The 13,340-nt window shown below is 38.4% G+C and overlaps 1 protein-coding gene and 1 non-coding gene across 7 annotated transcripts in view; both read right to left on the bottom strand.

Moving 5' to 3' along the window:
* The window catches only part of HECTD4 (HECT domain E3 ubiquitin protein ligase 4), a 166,203-nt gene that overhangs the window by 78,139 nt on the left and 74,724 nt on the right, over positions 1-13,340 (bottom strand). For all 6 annotated transcript variants that reach the window (XM_061141801.1, XM_061141804.1, XM_061141802.1 and 3 more), the window contains exons 9-16: positions 12,641-12,799; positions 6,466-6,579; positions 5,630-5,770; positions 3,270-3,502; positions 2,753-2,898; positions 1,885-1,955; positions 1,158-1,263; positions 448-568 (exon numbers count right to left, since the gene is read on the bottom strand). In XM_061141801.1, the coding sequence (XP_060997784.1) occupies positions 448-568; positions 1,158-1,263; positions 1,885-1,955; positions 2,753-2,898; positions 3,270-3,502; positions 5,630-5,770; positions 6,466-6,579; positions 12,641-12,799 (1,091 nt within the window). The remainder of the gene's footprint in view (positions 1-447; positions 569-1,157; positions 1,264-1,884; positions 1,956-2,752; positions 2,899-3,269; positions 3,503-5,629; positions 5,771-6,465; positions 6,580-12,640; positions 12,800-13,340) is intronic.
* On the bottom strand, positions 6,804-6,951 carry LOC133058198 (small nucleolar RNA SNORA79). The gene has a single exon (XR_009693303.1). It is a non-coding gene; the product is annotated as a small nucleolar RNA SNORA79 (small nucleolar RNA).

A 13,340-nucleotide genomic window follows, 5' to 3' on the forward strand; every position in this document is an offset into this window, starting at 1 on the left:
TCTTAATAAGTAATTCCTCTTCCCCCGGCTCCCCCTCATATGCATCTCTCTTACAGAAGACTCTACCCAAACCCTTAAAAGAATCTTTTGGTTCTTATCAGTCTCTGTAAACCACTGCTGGTTTAGAAAACAATGCTAAATTAAAAATTAACAGAAGGAAAATCCCCAATATTTTAAACAAAATGAAAACATCCAAATTCAGTCTAACAATTTATTGCATTAATATTTAAATTGGAGGAATAAAGTCTTTGGAGAAAGTACTCTAAGTGGATTTGTCTAGTTCTACATTTCTAAGACAAGCACAGTTAATCATTGACTTTCATCAATTAAGTCTATCCTTGAAAAGTATGCGTATAAGTATGTGTGTACACACACACTTCAAAATGGTAAAATGAAAACAAGGACACTTGATATAATTTTGCTTTCATTAAACACATTTTTACTTACAGGCACAGTTGAAAGGAGTTTTTGAAAATCATCTTTAGAGACAGTTTGGCACTTGGTGATTAAGATACAGGATTCTCGTACAACAATCTTCAGAATGTAGTGTAAAAGTTCATCATTTAGTCTTTAAAATGTAGGAAAAATGTAACAATAAGATACTGATGGTTAACTAATAAAAGGATAAAACTTATACAATCAGTACATGATGACAAATAGCAGATACAAAAAATTCATTGGCTCTGTAAGTGAATCATCTTACTTAGTAATGATGCTAACAACTAGATATATTGTCTAAATTAAATTTATGGAAACACAATGGTATTCAAGCACCTAGTTCAAGTATTTTATAAATAGCAGAGACACACCTTCCTCTACTCACCAGCTCTAGCCACACCTCCCACCCTCTCATAGACCAGCAATTAGATGATGCCCTTTACCAAAATTTCCTTAATAAGCTCCACCTGTTACTTCCGCTAAGTACCCTTATTGCCAGGCTCAAGCTATTTTACTCATAAAACTGAAATGTGCTATTATCATTTATTAGGGCAACTGTGGGATTTTTTATCTTTCAGTTGATCCACAGTTTAGACTTAACATGCTAATTATAGCAAAAGATATTACAGGAGACTCAAGATGATCAAACACATTTAAGTGTAAATTAATTACTGAGGAAAACACTAAGAAAAGGCTAGCAGTGAATCACATCACATCACCTGTAATGATCCTCCTCCTCGCTGCCGAATCGGTTGTTTTGAAGTTGTTCAGCTAAATTAGTGAGGATCACATCCCGCAGCTGGGAGAGGCCACTGTTTCTCTCTCCTAGCACAGAATAAAGCTCTATAAACTAATCTTAACAACCATGCTTAGAAAACTGATACTATCTTTTTTAAAGTTTGTAAATGAGAAGACTGTTGACAATTGAGGGGCACCAGGCATATGTACTAAGACAAACAGCAGCAGCAAAGACTACATCACAACCAATCAGACTTTCTTTAACCAGTACATCCTGATTAAAGTGGAGTTACTGTCTTGATATTTCATGAAGTGTGATTTCTAATTCCTTAAACTAATGTTGCTTATAAATGCAAAGTGTCCTTAACAAGGTGAGTTTTGTTGCTGTCATTGAGTCTAACTTTAAAAGTTGAGTTTTAATGTGTGGGGGAACAACTGGCTTAGAAATCCCAAGGAATCATTATCTTTAACGTTCTTTGAACATCTACAGCCAGGTGCATTATGCTACACAGTGGGGCTAGAAAGAGGTTTACAAAGCTTGACAATATATAGAACATGGTTTCTGCTTTCAATCTGGTTTAAGTGTTGGCATATGTGCACTTTTTAAAATAACGCTAACAGATATGAAGAAAAAAATAAAATTCAGTCATTTCCTTAGGGACAAGAAAAGGATGGTTTTTCAAGGGTAACTTAAAGGGTAATTCTCACCTTCTGTTAAGACCAGCTTAAGTAAGTTATTGATTTCAGTTTCACCTGGATACAAGATATTTAAACCAGAGCTGAAATGACAGAAAAGTTGAAAAGTTTTTAAACACGTGTTCTAGAATATCCAAACTCTAAGTTTTAAAATTTTTATTAAAGATGCCATTTGGAGTACAGTTTCACCACTAAAAAGGCAGTTGAACCTAAATTTACTGTTGTGATTCAGTCCAATGACTTTCTTGATAAACAGTATCCCACTCCTCATATTTATGAATTACCAAAATGATAACCTATCTGAGGCTAGATGCTGAACCAGTTAAAAGAGAATTGAGTTATACAAAACCACTGTAGTGAAGCCAGCTAGATGTAGATTGTGGCAGAGAATCATTTGAGAAGTAACTGGCAGAGCAAAGACTAGAATCCAGGTCTGTCTGATGCCAAAGCCTGTTTCTTTCTTTCTTTCTTTATTTGGCTGCGTGGGACTCAGTTGCAACATGTAAACTCATAGTTGCAGCATGTGGGATCTAGTTCCCCAACCAAGGAACAAACCTGGGTTCCCTGCACTGGAAGTGCGAAGTATTAGCCACTGGACCACCAGGGAAGTCCCCCAAAGCCTGTTTCTTAACCACCTTGCCACACTTTGACCCAAATGAGAATAACATCTATTCGCAAACCACCAAAATATCTACTTACAGGGATTTTTTTTTTCTTTTGCCGTTTTAAGATCCATACATGAGGAATGTCTGAGTCCCTGAGGTCCTGACTATGGGATGGGGCAGGACGCATGGGAGGCTAACAGGCTAGAGCGACAATTACAATGAAGCGCAGAAGAAGCCTTTGGTAGAGAGTACTAAGAAAATCATGTGCTGATTACCTGATGGCAAGGCAGACCTCCTTCTGAATTTCAGGGCAAATTTGATCTTTGGGTGCCATCAACAACTGCCAAAGAAGCAATCCTGACCGTCGAATGATGTCTCGATTCCTTTCAGTTTGTGGGCTGAAGAAAAATTTAAATACCACCTACAGAAACAGAAGGGGTATATCTGAAAATGCTAATTCTACTGGGAATAAAATTATCCCTATGAAGAAAGAACATGCTAGTTATTCTTATGAATAAATACCCAGGTGTATTTTTAAACACAATCTCTTCTATTGTGTAATGGTATAATTAAATATTTTACATATATTAATTGCAATGAGCTACATACAGCAATACTCCATTTACTGCAGTGCAATGAGTATGATGGTTATTCTAATTACAGGATTAGAACGTGGTTAAGTTGCAAAACAGGAATGTTATAACATTTTTCTCCTAGTAGAAATTAGCTGACGGAAGCCAGAGTCTGTGTTTCTTTTTCTCTATTTCAATTATCTCAAAATGGTATATTTACCTGAAAGACAACGAGAATGCAGCGTATAATACAGGTGTCTCCATTAACCATGGCCTTCTCCATAATGTCACAAATGCTGCTAAGATGGTGTGCTTCAATGGGATGCTGTTTGCCCAAGACACTTGTGATTGGAAGATTGGGGTTGGTAGCAAGAAGATTGAGTTGGTGTATGCACATCGCACCAACGTGGTGCAATAATTGGTTTATAACCTCATTCGTGGTTATAGCCTCTTCTAGAAGATGAAAAGGAAAGTCTGTGAGGAAAGACATCTCTGTGGGCGGTCACCACAGAACATACCTCTCACTTACAAAAAGTACACACACATGGGAAGAGACTAATTTGGCTCCAATCTCTGCTGCTGCCACTGGAGAACTCTTCCTTGCCACAGAGTGCTGGGGTGAAAACACTTGGGAATCTCCATTTTTTAAAAAAAGCGTAAATAGCTACCACTTCTTGAGCCCTTTCTATATGCTAGACAAAGGGCTAAATGCTTTACACGCATTACCTTACAATATCACTATCAACTTTGATTATTTTAGCCCTGTTTTGTAGAGAAGTGACTCAAGAATCAGAGTCAGTAACTGACCTGAGGTCACACAGACACTAATGGTAGAGTTGTGATGTGAATTCGGGCCATTTCAGCTTAGATTCCATGCTGGTAACTCTTCTAGAAAAATCTCTATTCACCTATATTCAACTTTGCTGATTATTTTTCTGACCATCTCAAATTTGCTGTTGAGCCATTCTATTAATTTTTTTTTATTAGTCACTGAACTTTTCAAATCCAGAATTTCCAATGTTCTTTTTTTTTTTTTAAATAAACTCTTTGTTGAAATTCTCTATTTGTTTATAATTATGATCATTATACTTTCCTTTAGTCTTTTAAACATGGTTTTCTTTAGTTATCTGAATTTATAAAGGCTGCTTTAAAGTCTTCATCTGCTAAATCTGAGTTTTGCCTGCAGTGTTTAGCTACTGGTTTCTCTGCTCACTTTTTAAAAATTCTTCTTTCTATTTTACTATTTCTTTCATTTGTTTATTTTTATTACTCTCATTTTTCTTTTAAGGCTATCTTCCTAGTGGTAGGAAGTAACCTCGTCTGAGTCACAGGTTGTGCTCAAACACCCTGAGCTGGTACGACTTCCACCCTGGATGGATCCATGTTTTCTGGGGGAACCACAAAGTTTAGGCAGTTTTAAACTCTTCCATGGTTTTCACCTTCTGCTGGACCCTCTCAAACTTCTGCATGTGTATACAGGCTCATTTTCAGCCAGGCCTATGTGAGCAGCTTGGGCCTTCTCTGGCTTCTTCAGATGTTTGGAGGAGCTTATGAAGGTCTTTCTGTAGCTTTCTCAGTACCCAAATCTCACTAGTAAATTTCTGGCTAGTTTGCTGGTTTGCTGCTTGCCCTAACCAGGACCACAACCTCAGGCTAGTTAAGCCACTGGTTGTCTCTGTTTGCCACCAACACCACTACTGTTATTGACACTGCTGCTGAGCATGAGTTTTTTCCATGCTCCACTCCAAATCAGTTAGCCACCTCTGGCAGCAAAGCTGCTGGCTTCCATGATCTGTCCCACCCTGCCAGAATTAAGGCACTGATCAAGCTTAAGGTGGGGGACAGGGGTATCTCCAGCTAAGAACACCACAGACTTCTACTGTTCCTAGCCAAAGTTCAGTGGGTCTTTTGTTTGTTTGTTTGTTTTTAATGAATATTGCTTCTCAATTTGTTATATCCCTTTGGTCAATTTCCAGAGTCTAGAAATACTTTTTTAGTTGGCATTTTAATTTTGTAGAAAGAGTTATTTGTGATAATTCAGTTCATTTTATCACTGCTTTATCAAGAGAGGATTTGCTGAGCTAGTCACTACTCCATACATACCACGGTAGTTGACTTTGAAGTCATGAGATTTTAAGTTAATATTAACAATGAACAATTCTTAATATTAAGAACTTTAATATTAAGAAATCTAAAGGTCTTTTGCTGGATATTCTATCAAATTATAAGTTTCTGTATAAGTAAGTTGTTTTTAAAGCAAAACATGACAGCTTATATAATTCCATGCCAAATACAAATAAAGAAGGAATTTTTGTACTAAAGTTCTGACAATTCAGAAGGGTCGTAACAATTTCCTTTTAAAAAGAGCCTATGGACCACCTCAAAAGCTCTACTTATTTACACATTTATTTACCTAATCATAAACCAATCAGATAACAAGAATTTTAAATTCTAAATTTGAACAGGGAAGGCTGTTGACACAGTTTGCTGCTTGGGATACATTCCCACTTACACTGCTGCTGTACTGTCTCCTATTTCCTGGGGGAGAATCTCTTCCTGTAGGAGAGTGAGTGTACCCACCTTTGGGCTCAGTGATGATATGGCTGACTCCAAGTCTCTGGCAGACGTAATGGAAGGCCTGATTCCCAGGATTACACCACTGATCGATATAGTCATTTGAGCATGTCCACAACATGTTGTTCACTGTATCATAACAGGCACCTGCAAAAAGAGCAACCTTTATATAATTATCATGTCATCGTCTGCTGGATATATACTTCTCATAAGCACTGCTAAAGAGTGGCAGGGCAAGGATGCTCCCCAGAGATGGCAAAGCAGTAGACTGGGGCTCAGAGGATTCAAAGTCTACTTGGCTTAACTCATATGTGAGAATGGAATAGTCTCATGGAATAGAAAGTTTTTAGTCACTGACTTACATGTGACCTTTTCAACTCCAAAAAGGATTCAAGTGGCTTACATTAAAACCCAGGTACAATAGTATTAGTTAACATTAACACACAGTAAAAGCCTTAGTAACTGAACCCTAAACTCAGAATCAAGTTTCCTACCTGCCAAGACAAACAGAATATCCAATATATTACATAATGCTCATCTTCTAACAATAAGAAATATACCAATCCCTTAGGGGAAAGAAGTTTCTTTACGGCATGAACTTGAGAAAAATTTGTTATAGGATCATCATATAACCTATAATGGACAGTATCTTCAACCATAATTTATGCAGAGGAAGTTCACATATGACAATTTCTTATATTAATCCTCACAACTAAAGAGCAGCATAAAAAAATTATTTCAAGGAAACTAGAATACCATAGAAAACTGGCAAGACTTTTTGAGAGAAATTGCTAAAATTTTGAATTTTCCAAGGACAATAAATGTGGGCTTTTAATTCTTACCCAATCCTGGTACAAGAGCACCACGCCCCAAGGAGCTTCCAGCAGCATCTATGAGGTCGGCACGACTTGTGAATTGACCATCCGAAATATTATACACCAAGCTAGAGGCCAGGACTTTGGAAACAAACAGTTTAGTAAGCCTTAAGATGAATGATGGTGAGTTAAATTTTAGCCTCTTAATATAAAGACTTTCATCAAAATCACATCTTTTTTTGGTTGTCTATTGGTGTAACAGTGGGGAGACAAAAGTCACATGTTAAGATCACAAAAAAAAAAAAAAAAACCTGTCATAAAGTCTCTTCCAATGTAGTAAATCATATTTTTTTATTTTTTTTCCCAATTGTTTGACTCCACAAAATTCAGAAGGCATTAACGGACAGCCAACTCATCCCCATGGTGCCCAGAGTGAAGACAAGTCAGCTTAGACGTATGATGGACTAAAATCCCACTACTCAGAGCTCCAAGCAGTAAGAGGAACAGCCATCAAAGTGAACTATATTTTTGAAAGTGTTTTTAAAACAACAACTTCTACATACAGGTTTTTTCAATATAGATTGTCAAAAGGGTAATTGCAAGAGGGGTTATGATCATTAACATAACAAAGTAGCAACATTTACAAGAAATACTTTACATACATTTGGTGCTCAATAAAGGTCAGAGGGTGTTCAAACACAGGTCAGTTGCTATCCTTCCAAGCACTGGCTCTAAAGTTTGGAGATTTTGGCCTTTTCCCTTAACAAAGGAGAGTGCCGTGATGACAAGCATGTGCTTTAGGATTCTGAATTTGAATTCTAGCTCTACTACTTCTGTGTGACCCTGGGAAATTTACTGAACCTCTCAGTTGCCCTACATGTAAAGTGGAGATAATAAAAGTATCTACTTTATACAGTTATTGTGAAGATTAAATGAGTTAAACAACACATCGAGGATCTCCACCAGCACATATATTCTAGCTGCTAATTTTCCTCCTGAAAAGGTTTTATTGTGACAGAGGGGAGGGGGCTCAGTCTTCTTTGGCTGCTGCTTTCCTCACGGTGGCCAGGACAGTACTCAGCTCCTCTCTCTTGCTCTCGGCACGGATGTATGTCCCACCTTGTTTCTTGATGAACTTGAGGCCTGCTTGTTCTTGGGAGACCTCGGCATGCCGCTCCACGGCATGCTGCTCCTCAGGGACAAAGGTGCACACCTTCTGCATCAGGTCTTGTGTCCCCTGGTGGCCCTTGCTGAGGCCCCTGGCTAGGGGGTAGCACAGAGCCATAGTCACTGCTCTTCAATGGCTGCTGTGGCAGATGGGCTAGTTCTATTACTGATGTTATTTTCTTCCCCACTATTCAACAGAAAATCCGAGCGGAGTCTCTCAAATTTCTCGTTCTTAGTTGCATCACCCTAGTAATCCAGATTCTCATCATGACTGACTTGAGCTGTGACCTAAACGGTACACTTTGTTTCTTTTCTGTTTTCTATTGTTCTGTCCTGCACACCAACAAATGGTCTTCTCCAAATCTCTTTTTCATTGTGTTTCCCATGCATATGCCTTTCCCCATGTGGCCACTTGCATGAATAACAGTCATTTTTCAGGACAAACTCAAAATTTCATGAAGTCTCTCCCTTCTACCCCACTCGACAACGACCCTTTCTGTCTCTGATTCAGCAGCATTAACATCTGCTCCACATGGTTCAGGCAGTGAACACAGTATTGTGCTTCGTTTTCTAGTTGTCTCACATACCGACATCATTTCTCCTAACCAGACTATGAGCTCCTCAAGGCAAACACCACTTTTTCCACTTACTGAGTAGCCTCCACAGTAACCACTGTGGAAGAGGGCACAGAAGGAATTTCAGCATTTATTTACTTGTTGGTCTAAAATAGAATCACTGAGTAAGCTATATCCTCACAAAAAAATGGCACCATGAAGACCTGTTTTAATCAAGTGGGGCTAATTTCAATTGAGTGGAAAAAAAAACATGCCAAGGAAACTAAAAAAAAGTTTTAAGATGATTAACGGTCAATAAAAAGACAAATAACCCAATTTTAAAATGGACAAAGAATTTGAATAGATATTTATCCACAAAATATACAAAAAGCCAATGAGCACAAGAAAAGATGTTCAACATCATTAATTGTTAGGGAAATGTAAATCAAAACCACAATGAGATACTACTTCATATCCACTAGGATGGCTAGTAAAACAACAACAACAACAACAACAAAAGAAAATAACAAATGTCAGAGAGAATGTGGAAAAATTGGAACCATTGCTAATGAGCCTCTAAAATGGTACAGTCACTATGGAAAACAGTTCAGCAGTCCCTTCAAAAGGTTAAACATACAGATACCACGGGACTCAGAATTTTCCTCCTACACATACACCCAAGAGAAATGACAACATGTCCACACAAAAACTTGTACATGAATGTTCACAGCAGCATTACTCAAAAGAGCCAAAAGGCAGAAACAACTCAAATGTCAATGCAGTATATTCACACAATCAAATATGATTTGGCCATAAAAAGAAACGAAGCAATGATCTGTGCTACAACATGGATGAAACTTGGAAACACTGTGTTTCAGTTAAAAAAAAAAAAAGCCAGTCACTAAGTCTGGGGAGGCCTTACAAATAGCTGTGAAAAGAAGAGAAGCAAAAAGCAAAGGAGAAAAGGAAGGATATACCCATATGAATGCAGAGTTCCAAAGAATAGCGAGGAGAGATAAGAGAGGCTTCCTCAGTGATCAATGCAAAGAAATAGAGGAAAACAACAGAATGGGAAAGACTAGAGATCTCTTCAAGAAAATTAGAGATACCAAGGAAACATTTCATGCAAAGATGGGCTCAGTAAAGGACAGAAATGGTAGGGACCTAATAGAAGCAGAAGATATTAAGAAAAGGTGGCAAGAATACACAGAAGAACTGTACAAAAAAAGATCTTCATGACCCAGATAATCATGATGGTGTGATCACTCACCTAGAGCCAGACATCCTGGAATGTGAAGTCAAACGGACCTTAGGAAGCATCACTACATACAAAGCTAGTGGAGATGATGGAATTCCAGTTGAGCTATTTCAAATCCTGAAAGATGATGCTGTGAAAGTGCTGCACTCTATATGCCAGCAAATTTGGAAAACTCAGCAATGGCCACAGGACTGGAAAGGTCAGTTTTCATTCCAATCCCAAAGAAAGGAAATGCCAAAGAATGCTCAAACTACCACACAATTGTACTCATCTCACATGCTAGTAAAGTAATGCTCAAAATTCTCCATGCCAGGCTTCAGCAATACATGAACTGTGAACTTCCAGATGGTTCAAGCTGGTTTAGAAAAGGCAGAGGAACCAGAGAGCAAATTGCCAACATCTGCTGGATCATCGAAAAAGCAAGAGAGTTCCAGAAAAACATCTATGTCTGCTTTATTGACTATGCCAAAGCCTTTGATTATGTAGATCACAATAAACTATGGAAAATTCTGAAAGAGATGGGAAGACCAGACCACCTGACCTGCCTCTTGAGAAACCTGTATCCAGGTCAGGAAGCAACAATTAGAACTGGACATGGGACAACAAACTGGTTCCAAATAGGAAAAGGAGTATGTCAAGGCTGTATATTGTCACCCTGCTTATTTAACTTATATGCAGAGTATATCATGAGAAACGCTGGGCTGGAAGAAGCACAAGCTGGAGTCAAGATTGCCGTGAGAAATATCAATAACCTCAGATGGGCAGATGACACCACCCTTATGGCAGAAAGTGAAGAACTAAAGAGCCTCTTGATGAAAGTGAAAAAGGAGAGTGAAAAAGTTGGCTTAAAGCTCAACATTCAGAAAACTAAGATCATGGCATCCAGTTCCATCACTTCATGGCAAATAGATGGGGAAACAGTGGCTGATTTTATTTTTGGGGGGCTCCAAAATCACTGCAGATGATGACTGCAGCCATGAAATTAAAAGACGCTTATTCCTTGGAAATAAAGTTATGACCAACCTAGACAGCATATTAAAAAGCAAAGACATTACTTTGCCAACAAAGGTCTGTCTAGTCAAGGCTATGGTTTTTCCCATAGTCATGTATGGATGTGAGAGTTGGACTGTGAAGAAAGTTGAGTGCCGAAGAATTGATGCTTTTGAACTATGGTATTGGAGAAGACTTTTGAGAGTCCCTTGGACTGCAAGGAGATCTAACCAGTCCATCCTTATGGAGATCAGTCCTGGGTGTTCACTGGAAGGACTGATGCTGAAGCTGAAACTCCAATACTTTGGCTACCTGATGCGAAGAACTGACTCATTTGAAAAGACCCTGATGCTGGAAAAGATTGAGGACAGGAGGAGAAGGGGACAACAGAGGATGAGATGGTTGGATGGCATCACCAACTCAATGGACATGAGTTTGGGTAGGCTCTGGGATTTGGTGATGGACGGGGGGGCCTGGCATGCTGCAGTTCATGGGGTCGCAAAGAATCGGACACGACCGAGCAACTGAACTGAACTGAGCTGAAAAGCACACAGATTGCATAATTCCACACATATGGAAAGTCTAGAATAAATAAGTCCATAGTCAGAAAGTACACTGGTGGGGGCCATAGGCTGGGTGAGGGGGTGGGGGAAAGGAGTGACTGCTGATGGGTATGGGGTTTCTTTTTGGAGTGATAGAAATGTTTTATAATTAGATAGTGGTGATGGTCAGACAACTCTGAATATATTAAAAACCAGTGAATTGTCACCCCAATGTTCATCGCAGCACTGTTTATAATAGCCAGGACATGGAAGCAACCTAGATGCCCATCAGCAGACTAATGGATAAGGAAGCTGTGGTACATATACCCCATGGAATATTACTCAGCTATTAAAAAGAATTCATTTCAATCAGTTCTAATGAGATGGATGAAACTGGAGCCCATTATACAGAGTGAAGTAAGCCAGAAAGATAAAGACCAATACAGTATACTAATGCATATATATGGAATTTAGAAAGATGGTAACGATAACCCTATATGCAAAACAGAAAAAGAGACACAGAGGTACAGAACAGACTTTTGGACTCTGTGGGAGAAGGCAAGGGTGGGATGTTTCGAGAGAACAGCATCAAAACATGTATATTATCAAGGGTGAAACAGATCACCAGCCCAGGTTGGATGCATGAGACAAGTGCTCGGGCCTGGTGCACTGGGAAGACCCAGAGGGATCGGGTGGAGAGGGAGGTGGGAGGGGGAATCGGGATGGGGAATACATGTAAATCCATGGCTGATTCATGTCAATGTATGGCAAAAACTACTACAATACTGTAGAGTAATTAGCCTCCAACTAATAAAAATAAATGGAAAATAAATAAATAAATAAATAAAAACCAGTGAATTGTATATTTTAAATGGGTAAACTTTATGGTATGTAAGTTATACTTTAATCATGATAGTACACCTCTCTCTTTTATAAAAATACATGTACACTTAACAACACTAATGAATTTTTGCACATTATTTTGTATCACGTACATTTTTTGCTTAACATTTCAGACACATATGTGTCCTAAAATGGAGGCATTTCACAGACTTTTGCTTTTTACATTTTTTATTTTGTATTTGGGGTATAGCTAATTAACAATGTTGTGATAGTTTCAACTGAACAGCAAAGGGACTCAGCCATACATATACATGTGTCCATTTCCCCCCCAAACTCCCTTCCCGTCTAGGTTGTCACGTAACATTGAGCCGACTTCCTGCTATATAGTAGAACCTTGCTGGTTATCCATGTTAAATATAGCAGTGTGTACATGTCTATCCCAAACTCCCTAACTATCCCTTGCCTCGATCCTTCCCCCTGGGAACCGTAAGTTCGTTCTCTCATAGACTTTTTTTAATAGCTCTATGGTGGGTAGAGTTCTCGCTGTGTCAGCAATAAATAAAATGATGACAGATTATTTTATTCGCTAAGATCTTTCTGACCTCATTATTATTTTGAGTAATTTTACAGGACAATAGTTTTCAGAAGTGTACTATTACATCATCTACAAAAATTCTATTTTTCATTCCTCCTAGCTTATGATGATACTGATAGGGTTTTCTGTTGCTATCAGAGAGCAAACAAACAAAACATTTAACAGAGTAAGTGCAAAATCACTATTAGGAAAAATCTTAAATTTCAGAGTTGGAGACAAATTGGGAAAAGAGCCATAAATAAAGTTCACTTACTTTTTAAAGACGACAAACCACTTGTTCCACCAAAAAGAGATCGGGTGGCAGAGCTGCCTGATCCCCCTGGAGGTGGGACCAGCATCACCAAGTATGTACCACAGGTATAAATGGGTGTCTTCCGAAGCATTTTTAGAGGAAGTCCACAGCTAGTATTTGCTGGTAAAAGGAATGAAAATGGTGAGTAATAACAGTTGACACACAGATTAATTTGATTACCAAACCAAATTAGAGTATGACAATGGGGCCCCAAATTCTAGCAAGGATATATTAAGATTCAGAAAATAGAGCAAAAAATAATCAGCTAATGCAAAAATAATGATCTAGCTCCATAACCTGGCCCCAAGCCCCCCTGGTTCTATGATCTGAACATTTCTCAAAGGTGTTCCCAGTACTCAATATGCCCTTATGGCTCTAAAAATTCTTTCAAAAGAATGAATCCTCACATGGACTAAATCTCAAAATAAAAGAAGAATCCTACTGTTTATATTTCCCCCTAGGAAACTGTGCTCCAGTAGAGATCTTTTCATTTTATATAGAACAAATTCTTAACAGGCTTGTGATATTTCATTCATTATAAACAGCTTTAAACAGGGAATCAGCCAGAAATTTCAACCCATAACCAGTTAATCAAAGCTTTCACAGTATCTATCACAAAATAATTTTATGCCTGCAGGATTTATAACCCATGATGCATTTT

This window comes from Dama dama, chromosome 5, assembly GCF_033118175.1.
Source record: "Dama dama isolate Ldn47 chromosome 5, ASM3311817v1, whole genome shotgun sequence".
NCBI classification, from domain to species: domain Eukaryota; kingdom Metazoa; phylum Chordata; class Mammalia; order Artiodactyla; family Cervidae; genus Dama; species Dama dama.